The following is a 15,557-nucleotide window of genomic DNA, read 5'->3' as shown; positions in this document are numbered from 1 at the left end:
TAGTTATGTTTAAGGACTGATGAGTATCTGCAAATTTATCACCTAAACTAAAAGCTGTGATTTTGGTAACATCCTATCTGGAACCAGATAATGGTCCCAACAGCCTTTCCCCTCTGAGTCAGCTGGCATCCTGAATTCCACGGTCACTTTGCTTTGCTTCTTTTTTATGCATTCCTAGAATGTATATATTATAGAGTTATGTTTAGCTTTATTAAAAAGCACCATTCTGCATTTTGTCTTCGGGGAACTATTCTTTCTTAGTAATATGTTGTTCAACCTTGTCTGTATGGTCTATGTACCACAATCAAATTTTGCTTTACTTGCTATGTAATATTCCATTAAATTCACAGTTTACTCATCTACTCTGAGGAGACGTTGATGATTTTCAGGTTTTTTTAATCACAGATGATTTGAACTTTTTCATACGTATCTTCTTAAATAGGTGTGAGTATTTCTCTTGGGTGTACATCTGGGAGTAGTGTTAGTGATGACAGGTATCACGGGTGTTAACTTCAGGAGGTAATGCTAAACTGTTTTCCAAAGACATTGCCTCAACATATTCTCTTACCAGCAATGCCACACGATCCCCTGGGTCCATACCTTTTTAGCCCACAGTAGCATTAAAATGTAGGTGTAGTTTGAATTCAGCAGTAGCTGGGAGGAATGTCTTTACATTAACCTAATATTATGCAGTGTGAGACTGAGAGCTGAGTCTAGAACTCTTGGGTAGCAGTTGGGGGAGGGGAGATTTGGATTTAGGCCAGAGAAGAATGGTCTTGCAGTATACCTTAGCAATGAGGTATCACACTGTTTCAGAAAGCATAAGGTCCTCACACCTGGAGCATTCAAGCCATGACATGGGGCACCCTTGGAACAAGCAATATGTCCCATGGATGTTTGAACTAAAGAAGTTTAGAGATATTTATCAAACTCAGAGTCTAGAAGTCAGCATTTTTCAAATATTTGTTTCTGAATCTTTAAACAGAAATCTGAAATTATAAGAAGTTATTTCAAAGCATTTTCATCTTTGGTCCTATAAAAGCCAATCAGCCAAACCCCTTTAAACCTTTGAACAGCACTAAGGTGAGATTAATTAAAAGATTAGAACTCTTGAAAGATTTTTAGGGGGTTTTCATTCACCAAGTTATAACTCTCAACAATAGCATTTTTAGTTTGAATGGAAATACCAAAGATACTTATTTTTTAAAAATCAACAGCCATATCTATTTATCTGTACCTATATTTCCCAAGCTCTTTGGTGCCTCTTGCGCATGCCTATAATAAATAATTGTAAGATGAGATGCACCCTAGGAAGCTGAGAAAAGCGGGGGTGTCTCTTTCCTAGCTGGATGGTTCAAAATTGTCTCAATCCTGGCATTGCATTTTAATTTTTCACAGTGGTAAGGATTTTGTGTGTGTGTGTTTGCATTTGCCTTATATCTCTATTGTCTCTGGGGCTTTCTGGATTATGGACAATTATAGAGTATATAAAGTGAACAGTTGAAGCCATAACAAGGAAAGCTCAGTTTCTTTCGAGTATTCTGGTTAAAAGACAAAAAAAAGCTTTTCAAATCCTTTGTGACAAAGATCTGCCGTCATGCATGGTAAGCTTCCCGTCAGCCTCATGCAAAGCTTTATATCTTCATTAAAGAAGGTTTTTAAAGGAAATAGAGAAAGGCATTTGGGAAAAGTTGGCTCCTGATTTGTTTGTGCAACTCACTTACATGGGCCAGGTTCTTGAAGGGCATTGGAACAGCTCCAATGAGAAATTAATAGACTCTTAGGTGGCAGAGACAATGTCACTTCCAACAGGTGCACTTCTGTAATCAGAGGCAGAACTGTGCTCATGTAGGGAGAAGGAATTGTGACCAGACCAGAAGAGCTTTGAGTATCCTTGGAATATAGATTTTCTATTAGTCATTTTTCATCTGCCAATGCTTGGGTCCTGGCGCCAAGCACCTGGCCGGATGGTGCTAGCATAGCTCTTTTACTTCTGCCCAACATACGGTGGGCATGCCGAAGGAAGTTTGCCAGGTCAGCTGCATCTCCCTACTCTGTGGTAGTCACCACTTGTGCAAATAGCTCTCTGCAACCCCGCTTTCCTGTGCAGTCTCCTATTAGCAGAGCCTGATGTTAAGGTAAATGAGAGGCCCTTTAAGCAAACAGCCAGCCATGCAGTGACACTGCTCAAGTCCAGAGGTGATGCTGAGTCCAGCTGTTTTCAGCTGGCCTGTCCATCTTCAGCTCCCTGGCTCTGGTCTTCCTTGCTTGGTGAATATTCTTCTGAGCCCAACACCAAGGAAAGGCTAAATTAAGAGTGATGTGACATCAGATCATTCAGTTCCTTTTCTTTTCCAGTACTCATGCCTCTTTTGCTAAAGGGAAGTGGGGGGAGATTTACTCATTTCTCCACTGTATCTTACACCTCTGTTTGGAATCCTCCCCACTCCATTTCTGTTTGGCCAGTGCATAGACCATGCCATGTTGTCTTCCTTCCTCAGGATATTTGCACTTGCTGACCCCTCTCCTCACAGTGTTCCTCATCTCAGAGCGATGTTCCCAGACCATACTGTCTAATGTCATTCCCTTTATTATTCTTTCTCATGGTATAGATAGATCTAGTTACAACTGGTCTTTCAGTATTCATGAGTTCAACCAATCATGGATCAAAAATATTTGGGAAAAATCATGTCTCTTTTAAACATGGACAGATGTTTTTCCTTATTATGCCCTAGACAATATAATACAACTATTTCCACAGTGTTTATGATACATTTAGTATTATAAGTAATCTAGAGATGATTTTAAGTATATAGGAATGTGTATATAAGTCATATGCATATATTATGCCATCTTTATAAGGAATGGATTTCCATATCCTATAGAAGTAGGGAGTGTCATGGAACCCATCCCCTTTGGATAGGTATATTAAATATTTGTTGAATAATTGACTGAGATCTCCAGAGAGAGAGGTTGAAATGCCTCAGGACCAGGATTGTGCCAAGCCCTCATCTGGATCAGTTTTTCCAACTAGGTTCTACCCTGAGGACCCAGTTGCTACCAGCTAGAATACTGGATAGGAAGAATCATAGGCTATGTCTATGTTTGTGTATTATGAGTTGTATGTGTGCATCCCCCCAACCCCATTCAGGTTGTGTGCTTGCTTAGCTTCCTGCATGGCAGACATTCCACCCTCTTAGAGTGGAATGTTGCCTAGAGTGTGTTTCCACAAGTGATGCAAGGTGCTTTTGAAAAAAGAAGCTGTAGGTAGCAGAAGCAAGTATGAAACAAAACGTTTAGAAGATTCAAAGGAAAGCAGCAATTGGCCTTGTGCCTTTTCCCATTCCTTGTTCTGAGTACTGCAGGTTGACATCACTCTAGGATTAAAGCAGAATGCTCTTGCTCAAACACCAATATCTGAAACACAGGGGAGAAAGGCTTACAGAACATGACTGGCCAAGGAAATTGCTTTTTGAATAAATGCTTCCTTCGCTGATGTTTGCTCCACCACAAACTTTGCTTTCAGAAGGAGTTTCATTTCATTTCTTTCTGAGCATGTTTTAAGAAAAGGTGGCCTGAGGAAATCCAACTGGTAGAAATCTCTGGTCCCTGTTGCCCCACCAATTTCCTGCCCACTGAAAAAACAGTAGCACACGATATGATGGGGCCTGGGGTGAGGTGTTGGTGATCAGTGATTACTTACTGAGAACTGGCCTGAGGCTCGCAGCTGGATGTGGATCTCAGGTTGGGGAGTTGATCCCTATTCGCAATTAACTTGTGTTTTCTCTGCTGCTTTGCCACCCCTGTTGTCAAAAATGTGAACCCAAGCTAAGTTCCCAAGAGTTTTGAGAGTGGATGCAGGGGTGCAGGAGGAGCTAACAAACTGCATTTAAAAGAAACAAATATTGCTCCACATTAGCCATGACACTGGTTGGGTGTTTTATGTTCTTAGGGGACTTGGGTGTTTCATCCGGAAAATGAGAATGATATACTTGCACCAGGTGTGTTGGGAGAAAAGTACAATTCTAAAAAAGCTACTAGGATCAGACATAGCAAGCATACAAAGATCTGGCACTGTGGCTTGGCCATTTCTATCATAAAAATAAGATAGTAGGATATGTTACCAGATTAGGTATTGTTGAAGGTCTGTTATTCTTGGAAGAGCAAGAAACTGCTGGGGATTTATCTTCCACATCCTGGTGGTATGGCTATTGCTGTAACAGGATTTTCATCTGAAATGCCAAGCCCAGCTGTTAGGTGAGATCAGTCACATCCCTTACACACACGAGGCAGATTAAGCAAGAGAGTTTAGCAATGGGCTGTCCTAAGAATAAGTCAAGTTTACACTTCACTTTGTCTATGCTGATGAATCTCAAATGTAGCAAATTCCCCATCAACACTCATAGCTCACATCTGGAGTTCTGTTCCTCATCTACCCTCATGTCATGCTATAAGAAAGTTCTAGATGGTGGCTAGTCAAGAAGCAGCATAGCAGGTCCAAGATGCTGTGTCTGGTGTTATTTTTCTTTCAGGCGAGTCTCACTGAGTACCTTCCCTGAGAGGAAGTGATTTCTTTGATGTTTTAATTTACATCAACTCTACTCAGGACCAGGAAGCACACTTGTTTTTTGCTGAACTGCTCCTAATAAGCTTTTGATGGAAAACTGCACATGTTAATGTCCAGTCAATTAAAGTGGTTTTTGGATGGCAGGTGTGTACTGTAGCGAACCAGAAATGCCTGACTTGGTTTGTACAGATTTTAATAGGTATATGGGATACTCTGGGATCACTTACAGTTGAGTAACATGTGATCCAAATTGTGATACGGGCAAAGTCTTATTTGCTGCTTTGGCAATCGGTTTGACAACGTGATACTTTAATGTATAATTGGAAAAGCAATTCGGTTCTGTTATAGTACAGTGGCTTGGCATAAATATTTTCCAGTGCTGTGATTTTCTCGTTGATAAATACTTTGGAGGTTACAAATTCTTAAACATCAACACTCTATACTCCTTGAAAGTAGGATGCCACTAATTAATATAAGAGCCGATGTCAGCATTTTGGCCCCATCACAGCACTGAAAAACTGTGCTTTTATTCAAGTGAGTTGTGCTTAAGTCTAAGCTTTGGCAACTAATCAAATGATGAATGCTCTGTTGATAACCTGAATTTCTCTTGATAATTGGGCAAATAACTAGGCTATGGAAACTTCACAGTGAACAGAGGGAAAGTGTTTGTACCCAAAGAGCACACCAGCTTTCTCCCAGAAAATACAAGAAAAGAGGCAATAAATACATTTTTTATACAAAGAAATATTCGAAGAACCAAAAGGTTCTAAGAAGAGGTGACAGCTAGAGTTTGGCGGTTAGATTATTTTCGGTCTCAGGTTAAAATTAAAGGTGAGTCAGGAGTGGTGGTATACAACTGTAATGCCAGTGCTTGGGAGAAGGCAGGAATATTGCAGGCTGAGGCCAGCCTGGACTACATAAAGTAACCTTGTCAAGAAAGAAAGAGAGAGAGAGGGAGGAGGGAGGGAGAGAGAGAGAGAGAGACAAAGGGAGAAAGGGAGGGGAGGGGGGGAGAGAGAGAGAGAGAAAGAGAGAGAGAGAGAGAGAAAGGGAGAAAGGGAGAAAGGGAAAGGGAAGGAAAAGACAAAGGAAGAGACAAAGGATAGGAAGAGACAAAGGACAGGAAGAAAAGCAAGGCATGATTCACTATACCACCAAGAAAGCCCAGAGTAGGATGTTCATGTGGACACATCTGTCTAGCACACTGGGAAAGAATGCTCCATGACCAGAAGAAGGACAGTATGCTGAGAGAAGGTGGGTGTGGGGGAAGGGTATGTAAGAAAGTGAGAAAGTGTCAGAAATCTTGAAATATAATTCCATGCCTTTCAGAATGGCCCAGGAAGATTTCTTGGGGCCTCTGGGAAGTCTACTGCAGGAGACAGATGGGGCAGATACAGCACAGAAACAGGGAGATTTCTACTATGGTTCAGAACAGTCTTGGCAGGGGAGCCAGGATGCCTGTGTGCTTTACAGACAAGTGCCAGAAATGCTAGGAACAGGGGGAGACCACGCCCCTCTCACTAACCCCACACTAGTTTCTGGTGTAGCTGAGCCCTCTTCCTCATCCACACCACCCCAGCATCCATCATTTCTCTTGTGACTGCTGCAGTGGCTTGCCTCCTTCTAATTCATTCTCCAGTCATGCCATTCTCTATGAGAGTTAGTCTGGTCCTTTTACTTTCCTGCTGTTAACCCTTCAATAACTTCTCATTGTACCAAAACCCAAATCCAGGCTTCTTAGCCACACCCACATCCTCATCCAGCCAGGTGCTCAACCACCAAGCTTCCTTTCTCCTTTCCATTCTGCTACAGATATTTTTCCTCCTGGCTTTTTGTTTAACCAGCTCTCATTATTCATTTGTCAATATAAATGTCACCTCTTCTGGGAGGCCTTCCATTAAACCTGCCCTACCCAAGGCACTACATCCTTTCCAGTTATTATACCCTGTTTCTCCTCAGAGCTTTTATAAACAGGAAATTATTTTGACTCCAAAGCATCAATCAAAAATAAAAATTCTGGCTGGGAACAGTTGCCTGCACCTGTAATTCCAGCTACTTGGGAGGTAGAAATCAGGAGGATCATCGTTCAAGGTCAGTCTGGGCAAAAAGTTGTTAGCAAGAGTCCATGTCACCCAATAAGCCAGGCATTGTGGCACATGTCTGTAGTCCCAGTTACACAGGAAGCATAGGTAGGAGGATTTATTCTGGGGCCAGCCCTGGGTAAAACTGTGAGGCCCTATCCAAAATTTAACTAAAGCAGAAAAGGGCTTGCGGTGTGGTTCAAATGGTAAATATCTTGCCTAGCAAGGTACAAGGCCCTGAGTTCAAACCCCAGTACCACCGAAGAAAAGAAATAATTCTGATCCATTCTAGAGCTCATCCCAGTGAAACTGCCACCTCATGCTAGAATGCCCACCCCTCTCCTCTACATCTTTAGTCACTTTTCCCACCTCCTTGTAGCTAGCTCCCTACCCCTGGGCCATCTCCAAAGCCATAATGCCACATTTCCCATGCTGTCTTAACATACTTTTCAAGTCAGCTCTTATTTTTAAATGAAATAAATTTTCTCCAAAGGAGGCCAGAAATAATTTGCCACAAAACACATAGGATCCCAAACAATCTTATTACAGATCTGAATAGATTCTTGGTGGCTCTTTTCTTTCTATTAGAGGTCATGCTAGTGCCATGTTAAGGACACACTAGCATCCACTGAGATTTTATTCTTAATCAATCAGAAGGCCTGAAAGACAACTGAAAAACAGAATGGCTTTCTCTGAATAGGATTCAAAATGATTTGTCACATTGCCTTTATAGTTCTGGTGGCCATCTCTGTGTCACTGAGATGTATATCCCATGTATGACAATGGAACATTTAGGTCTCTCAAAATGGCCACTCAATTTCAGCTGTCTTGCCAGCCCTGCTACTCAGTACATACTTGCATAAAATGCTGTGCCGGGATTCATCAGGAAAGACACTGGAGTTAGTTGGTGAAGCCAGTCATGGGCAGAAGTTGTACAACTTCTGTCATGTGTTGCTGAAGCTATCCTTGACACAGACTAAAATAGGAAAATTTGGGGACTCTTAAGACATATATGACTTAATATTGTATTTCAGGTTGAACATTCTTCTCTTTCTCTGAGCCTTCTTTTCAATTGCAAATGTGTGTAGGTTATTCATAACCTGGCCTGAGGACAACTCAACCCATTCCCCCTAACCCCCGACCTGGCCCATGGACCATTCAAGCCCCTTCCCACTCTTCCCATAGATTAGTGTAGGTTTTTTTAAAAAAGCACCCGGAAAGAGGAAGACACCCTCTCTGCTTCTGGCTTCCACCCAGCCCTACCATGGCCTTTTGTAACTCCTTTTCTTAATATTTAATAAACTCCATTACCTCCCTCACTGTACCCATGTGTCCTGCCTGAATGCTTCCACGTGGGACACACAGAATTTGAGAATTTTGTGATCACACACTGCACAAGCCTGCAACATTCTCATTGCCCAGAACAACACTTTTATCAAAATACCATCACCATTTTTTAGACCCAACCCAAATCTCTGATTTTTAAAAGTTGACTTAGATCCTCATTCCAGCAGGAAATATTTTCCTTCTCTTCAAAGAACACATTGATAGAACTGCCAGTCCAGTACTTATACCACTCTGACTTGTATTGACTTATGTATGTATGAATCTGCCTGTCTTACTGAGTGGCATATCCTCAGGAGACAAAGATTTTTTGGCTTATTTATCAAGATATCTTTCATAACTCTTAGGAAAGAACCTGGAATGTATCATGTGCTCAACAAATGTATGTTGGTTGAGTTGAAAAACAGAGAATCAAATCTTTAAAAATTAAGGATTTGCTTCCCTATTCCATGTAATTATTTTCCCTCCAAGGATTTATTGACAGAAACTTCTAGAACCATCAGCCCATAAGAAATGGTTTATCTAAGCTCTCTGCTCTGTATATTGTTTTATAAAACTGATAACAATAAAATATATTATTTTATAACAACACCCAAGTTTATATTCAGCCACTTGCTTTTCTAAGAAGAGCATTAAATTGGTTTTCCCCCTTTTGAAAGCAGTTTGGCATTTACTACAGGTTAGTTCTAAGCTCTGAAAATCATTTAAATTACCGTGAATCATTCCTCCTACTGTATTCCATTATGAAGCTATAAAAACATCAATAGAAAAGGCAGCTTGAGCATTACATCAGGGAATTAATCATTACCCCATATACTTTGTGATAACACATTCAACATACAGGAGGAGCACAGTGTCAAAATCGACGTGTATCAGTACTTCCATCCAAAATCCTGCTAACACTGCCTTTCCTGATAGTCATTTCAAGCAGATAAAGTGGGAGGACTACAGATGTATTTTTTAAAAATCACTTTTCAAAGTTGTATAGAAACAGAATTCACTTGGAGGAGCAGTCACAGACTTTAGTTTGTTGAATGTGAATAAAGAGCTTGGTACAAGTTTTTCAAACTTTGTCAGTTCGGTATGGCTTCCTCTGAAGAACGAAGCATCTTTGAGATGTTTCAACTGTGCTGGTGTCAGAAGGAAAGGCATATGTATCCCATCAGCCTTGGTGCTGAGCATTGTCACAGCAAACTGAGTTGCATGAACTTATGTGACTTAATGCAAAGGGGATTTCAGAGATGTTAAAATATGAAAATGTGTGTATCTTGGAACTGACATAATATGAAATTTAAATAATTCTGGTGCTTTGTACTGCATCCCATACAATAATAACAAAAGCCCTGGAGGACACAGCCTACTAGCCTTGAATTTGATTTCTGTTGGGACAATCTTCTGTTTTTTTTCAAGATTCACAGTTGAGGCAGGTTTGGAAACAATCCAAATCAGCTGCCAAATATAAGCCTAGATTTCCTGTTGTAACTTTCTGAAGAGCCTCAGAGGTTGGGTTACCAGCTAAACTATAGGAAGCCCAGTTAAAATTGAATCTCAGATAGACTATTTTATTTGTTAAATCTAGCAGCCATGCTCCCAGGGTATTTTTTATTGCATTTGACTTTCACCACATGCTTTTACTGTAGAACCTTAACTTTTTACCTCTGAGAAGCCTCTGTTAACACCTGTTAATCACTTATAACAGCCCTGAGACCTAGGAATTATTATGGGTCATTTTAGAGACAAAAGACCTAAATTTCCTCCTCCAATGCAGGCATCTCTATAATCTGTACAAATCTGAATTTGATCATAACTTTAAGGTACAGGTCATTAGGGAACGATAAGAAATAAGAGTCCTTTTAGGTCTGGAAACAACTCTGTGGGGTGGTGAGGGTTCACTGTCATGGGGATGGTGTTTCTAGCCTACAAATAATAGCAATGATAGTAGTTGCCAGCGACAACAGCAGACACAAAGCATTGCTGTCAGGTCTGTTCCTTCTCATTTACTGCTTCTCTTTCATAGAGAGGGAAACTGAGGCAGAAGGAAGGTAAGGATCCACTCTTCTTGCTGTTGAATTGTAGACTACGCCTCATCTTCTTGGAGAGCTCTTATTGGATACGTCTTACATAACCCTTTTTCCCCCATTACCCTTTATCACACACTGTTTCCTAGTGAAATTGAGGTGATTCTCAAAAGCCTTTCCAACTGTGTGAGCCTGGTCCAGCACGCTTAACCACTTGGTAATCGTATTTCATTAGGAATCAACAATTTGGTGTCTTTCTTCTTATGTGAGTGCGTGCTGACTGCAGTAAAGGGCAATGTCTGGTTGAGTGCCAGGCCAGGCCTCTGGCACGGCAGGGATAAACTAAATATCTGGTGTGTTAAAAATAAGTCTCCACCTTCCCCCCTGGCAGTCTAATCTACAAGGTTCATTTAAAAGTGAAACTCCTCCATTAAAGTTTACCCTAGGCAAATGGTGCCTCCTGGATAATCACCCATTAAGATCTTTGGGACATTTCTTTTTAGCCAGGAAATGGGTTACAGCTTTCAGCTTCTTAGGTGGCTTTGGGGAAATAGAACTTTCTTGTAAAGTAAGCAGGTTTAACTTCCTAGTCAGCTGATGGCTTTTCTAGGACACAAATCTTGGCCACTTGGGCCTTTCCCAGTCTCTCATTCAAAGGGCAGCATTTTAGCGCTGTTGAGACAAACTTTGGGGCCCACCCAGATATCTCTTTGATCTTCAGTCAGCAGAAGGAAAGCAACTCTCTAGCAGCATTTGCAAAGAGCTGATGTGGTACACTTGAAAGGGTTTCAAGCAGTAGGCTTTATGGTAAGTAAGTATATTACATGGGCCTTCTGCATCTGTGGACTCAACCAACTGTGGGTGGAAAATAGTGGTATCCATACTGAATATGTACATGTACAGACCTTTTGCCTGTCCTTATTTCTTCAACAATACAGGATAACACCCATTTCATGGTTTTACATTGTATTAGGTATTGTAAGTAATCTAGAGATGATGTAAAGTATACCAGAAGATGTGCATAGGTTGTATGCAAACACAACATGATTCTATGTAAGGGGCTTGAGCATTATGGAATTCAAGGCAGAGGTCCTGAAACCAATCCCCCAGGGATACAGGATGACTAGGTCCATCCTGCCCACAACACAGTGCTTCTCTCAAGTGAATGTAACTTGGAAGTGGCCAAGAAATTTTGTTTTAAGTCGCTGAATCCATTCACTCAGAAAGTGTCCTAGATGATTTCTGTAGGCATTCAGGGGTAAGCTGTCCTAAAGGAAACCACAACTTTCCATCTGGGGATTTTAGGGGGGAAATCTTAAGTTTTAAAAACCACGTAAAACAGAGTTTTGCAAATACAATTAGCTTTTGTTTTATTGATTTCCTAGTTCTTATAAACAACTTCAAAGCGTTGACATAGTGTTGCCATCTGCAAGGCATATGACAACAACAGACGGCCGCCTAATAACCAGGAAGGCATTAATGTTCACAGGCTCTAAATTATTTGGATTCATCTGGCATGATCTCTGTTGGTGAGGCTACTTAATGCTTGATTTCTGTGTCTTCGATGGCAGTACCACAAGTGGGAAGACCATGTTTTCTGGGTCTTGCACTATTCTTTGTCATCTCGTTGAATTGTTACAAGATGGATTTATAAGAGACCTAAAGGTAGTATCAAAATGAAAATTAGTTCTTGAGTAGAATAGCAATCCCAATTGACTTGCCTGTAGCAACTGCGTCATATCTGCCTCTGCGAGGAAGGAAATGACTTCTTAATGTGGTTTTCTTCCACTAAGGAGAATTAAATCTATGTGGCAAAATGTAAAACCAGTGTGCTGGCAGCCAAATTCTGAAAGGAAGATCCATAACCCTCATAAACATATTTGTGGCCCAGTTATATGCTAATGAACCTCATTTAAGCTCAACGTACTCAGTGTGGAAATGTAGCTCAGCTGGAGAGCGAGGCTGTGGTTCCCTCACTGTTTTGCCTTCTGTATCAACGTTTTCTTGGAAATAAATGGGGAAATTTCTGCATATCCTGCAAGCTGTCAGGATAAGGACAACTGGGTTAGACTGAGGGTATTTAGGGTCTGAGATAGCAAGCCTCACTATTTTAGCTGATAGATTTTACTGAAATTAGCAAGCTTAGTCTCAAATGATATGACTTCTGGGCGAGTATGTGGTAGAGTGAGACCACATTTGTGGAATTATCCACTTTCTATGTAGATCCTCCGGGTCTACATAAGGCAAAAGCTTTTGGTAACACCCCTCACCCTACCATCACCTACCTGGTAAACCTCCTTGGAAAATGAGGTTGAGTAGCACCCACCTTGTGGGTTACCAAAAGGACTAAATGAAGTAGTGCACATCGAAGAAACTGCCTTCCCATCATAAATGTTAGTCATTGGTGGTGGTGCTGAGGCAGGTTAAGGTTAGGGAAAGTTTGGGACTACTCCCCCTCCCAAGTCAAGGAGCTCCTCCCCCTGGCCCACAGGTTGGAGGAGCCAGGTAATGCCGTATTCTCTCCCCACCTCCACGTTCAAGGTGGTATAGGAACAACCTAGCAAAAGACCCCAGGCCTCTCTCTTTTTTCTTCTTGCACCGCACTGGCTCCTTACAGATGTAAGGGATGGACACTTCCCTTTCCCTTAATAAAACTTTTCTACCTCACCATACCCACATGTTCTGCTTGGATTCTTGCACACCAGAGCACAAGAACCGAGGTCTTCTGAAACACCATTTGCCATTAACAGTACTATTAAATCATTTATCTCGGTCATCTTAATACAAACTACTACCCTATGCATTCAGTGAGCCACTCTTACCTTCAGTATTTTACGATGTAGAAAGTCACACAGGAAGGACAAATTTTCATAATGAAACTTAATTGCAATAAGAGATGGGGGGGCAACTGAACTTTTCTAAAAAAGGGAATTCCAAAAACCTACTCTGATAGAATTGAAATTTTATTTACTCTATATGTAAATCTGAAACATATAAAAGACTTATTAAACTATTAATAGGGATTCTATGGAGGAACTCATTTACTGAGACCAACTGTTAATTTTTTGTTTTCTCATTTAATTTCTTTTATTGATTGCCTTCTTATAGCTTCTTTGAATGGATATACTCATTTTTCACTCAGTATTCGTGACCCCTATATTCTTATTATTATAAATTTGCTTGTCCTATTTTATTTCCCAGAACAAAATTGCTCATGTAAGAAAGGCTAAGCCAGAGAGTGGTAGGTAAACCACAGGCCAGCTTGGAGGACTGAACTTGGACAGGTGGCAAATTCACACCTGTGGAGTCTGGGAAGTAAACTAAATGAAAGTGCCTGCCAAGCAGGAAAGTGTGGGGATTGTGGGGAATGGCAGAATGTTCCCCACAACATTCCGCCCAGCCTGGCTAAGCAGACAATTATAAGGCAGCAAAAGGTCACAGTGTAGGCTAATCTGATTTTTTTTTTTTTTTAGAGAAGATGGAAATGTTAATACTTATGTGAAACTTTTTGTTCTAAAATTTGGGCAGTTAATGCAATTAAGATACACACATGCATTCTTAAATACCAGTTTCTAATCTGCAAATTACATACATTCAGTCTTCTCCCTTCCCCCAACATTTGCTCAAAGAGATCTCCAGGACTCATTAATAAGCCTATTCTGTTTTTTCTCCAAAGCTCCAGAAGCATGACAAAGAGGAAGAGGACTCCCCAGCCTCTTGGAGATCAGAAGAGGAGATGGCAGCAGAAGCTGCAACGCTGAGGGTCTATTTCCAGTGACACAGGTGATAGACTTATATACTTCACCCTCAACCAGACCCTTCAAAAGGTCTCAGGAAAGGGGCCTGGAAAAAGTACCATTGCCTTTATTGTTCGGGTAGGCAGCTAGGTAGGCAGGAGCAAGAACCAGGAAATGCCCCAAATCACAAGATTCCATTCTAAAATCCCAGATGGCCAACACCCTGGGCTAATGATTAAGATAATGGCCCTAAGGAGCCCACTGCTCCTACCAAGGTTAAACAGGGAAAAGCAAAGAGAATCAAATGTGCAGGGACTAGTCGCCTTCCCATATCCATCCTCAGAGCAGTAGCCAAACCATAGGAGGAGGGCTACAACTGGAAGACCCTGACTTCACATCACCTAGTAATCCCACCCTATTGGACAAAACCCAGACCTCCACAGCTTCCACACAATTGGCCCTTACCTGATCTGCCTACCCTACCCCTTGAGGTGTAATTCAGCATTGCCAGTAAGTCACCCATTACTCTTTGTATTCTTCTTAGTCTTTTGCTATATCTTAGGCATTGTTCCCAAAACAGGAAGATCAGGAACACCCTAACCTCTAGAAACAACATCTTCTTTAGGTGGCTGCAAAAGTCATACAAATCAGAATGGAAAAAACCCTGGTCCTTGACAACTTTATTCCTAACTGCCCTCCTTGTGCACCCCACCAACCCCCAACCAATTGCCTCTCCCCTCCAGGATGGCTTCTCTCCTGTATCCACAAATCATATGGTTAGTAATGCAAAACTGATTTTTTTGAAAGGTCAAGGCACTACCCTGAGGCTTTGTACCAGATTCTTTGTCCCTCTCGTGGCTTTCTTTCTACTATTTCAGCTCTTACTGCACTCTGGGACTTCTCTCTTCAGTTGTTATTTGATAAATAACCCTTTGTGTTTCATTTTTGCTTTGGCTACTGGGAAGCTCGGGTCACTGGAAAAGGTCAGCACTTGATTTCTCTTTGTGTTAATGATGTTTAACTGTTGGGAGGTGGTAGGTTTAAGACGGGGAGAAATACAGGGACACACAATCTCCTTTTCAAAATGGATCTATAAACCAAATTTTTATACAATGTTAGGGGTTCGTGAATAAGGTTGCCATGTAATATTGGGACATACTTAGATTGAAAACTTATTATTTGAAATGCTAACTTAACTGGGTGGAATTTAGATAGTTCTAAATTAGAATTAGCTACTTCTTCATCTGGTCTGTTTATATTATAAGTTGCCAAAGATGTTACCTTACCTAGGGGTTTGCTGCCCCTAGTTTCATTTACACACGGACCTCAATGCCAATTCACAAATAAGGAGAGTAGGGTTTTGAGGAAAATGAAATAAAATCTATTATTCATCAAATGAAGAGGAAGACAGTGAGAGTCAACCTCTCAAACTCTGAGAGAAAATATCCTTTTTTTAAAGGGGAGTTGAGGGGCTCAGTTCAAGTACCTGACAAAAATGCATGTCCTACAGTAGGTGCTGGCCTTGGTTTTCCAGGTTCTCTGGCACCCCATCTCCAAAGCTGGATGTTTTGGCTGAAAGTTTTACTTGTCTGGTGATCAGAGAGAGATAAGGGGTAGAAGACTGCCTGGTTTAATTGAAGAGTAAAAAGTGTTAACCATGGGCTCTCCAGCATGTAGAGAAAGGGAAAAAAAATGTCAGTTTGATTAAGCAGAATAAACGGGCCAGCATACAAACTGGCTGCACCAAAAAATTTTCCCTTTTATAATTCTATTTACATTTTCCCTACTATCAATCTATTCCTTCATTTTT

General features: G+C 41.1%; 1 protein-coding gene across 6 annotated transcripts in view; it reads left to right on the top strand.

The window, feature by feature from the left end:
• Window positions 1–15,557, top strand: part of Fhit (fragile histidine triad diadenosine triphosphatase) — a 1,296,971-nt gene that overhangs the window by 1,260,150 nt on the left and 21,264 nt on the right. For all 6 annotated transcript variants that reach the window (XM_074044091.1, XM_074044094.1, XM_074044093.1 and 3 more), the window contains one exon: window positions 13,687–13,793. In XM_074044091.1, the coding sequence (XP_073900192.1) occupies window positions 13,687–13,788 (102 nt within the window). In that variant the 3' untranslated portion in view covers window positions 13,789–13,793. The remainder of the gene's footprint in view (window positions 1–13,686; window positions 13,794–15,557) is intronic.

This window comes from Castor canadensis, chromosome 10, assembly GCF_047511655.1.
Source record: "Castor canadensis chromosome 10, mCasCan1.hap1v2, whole genome shotgun sequence".
In the NCBI taxonomy this organism is placed as follows: domain Eukaryota; kingdom Metazoa; phylum Chordata; class Mammalia; order Rodentia; family Castoridae; genus Castor; species Castor canadensis.
This window is presented reverse-complemented; position numbering and strand designations above follow the sequence as displayed.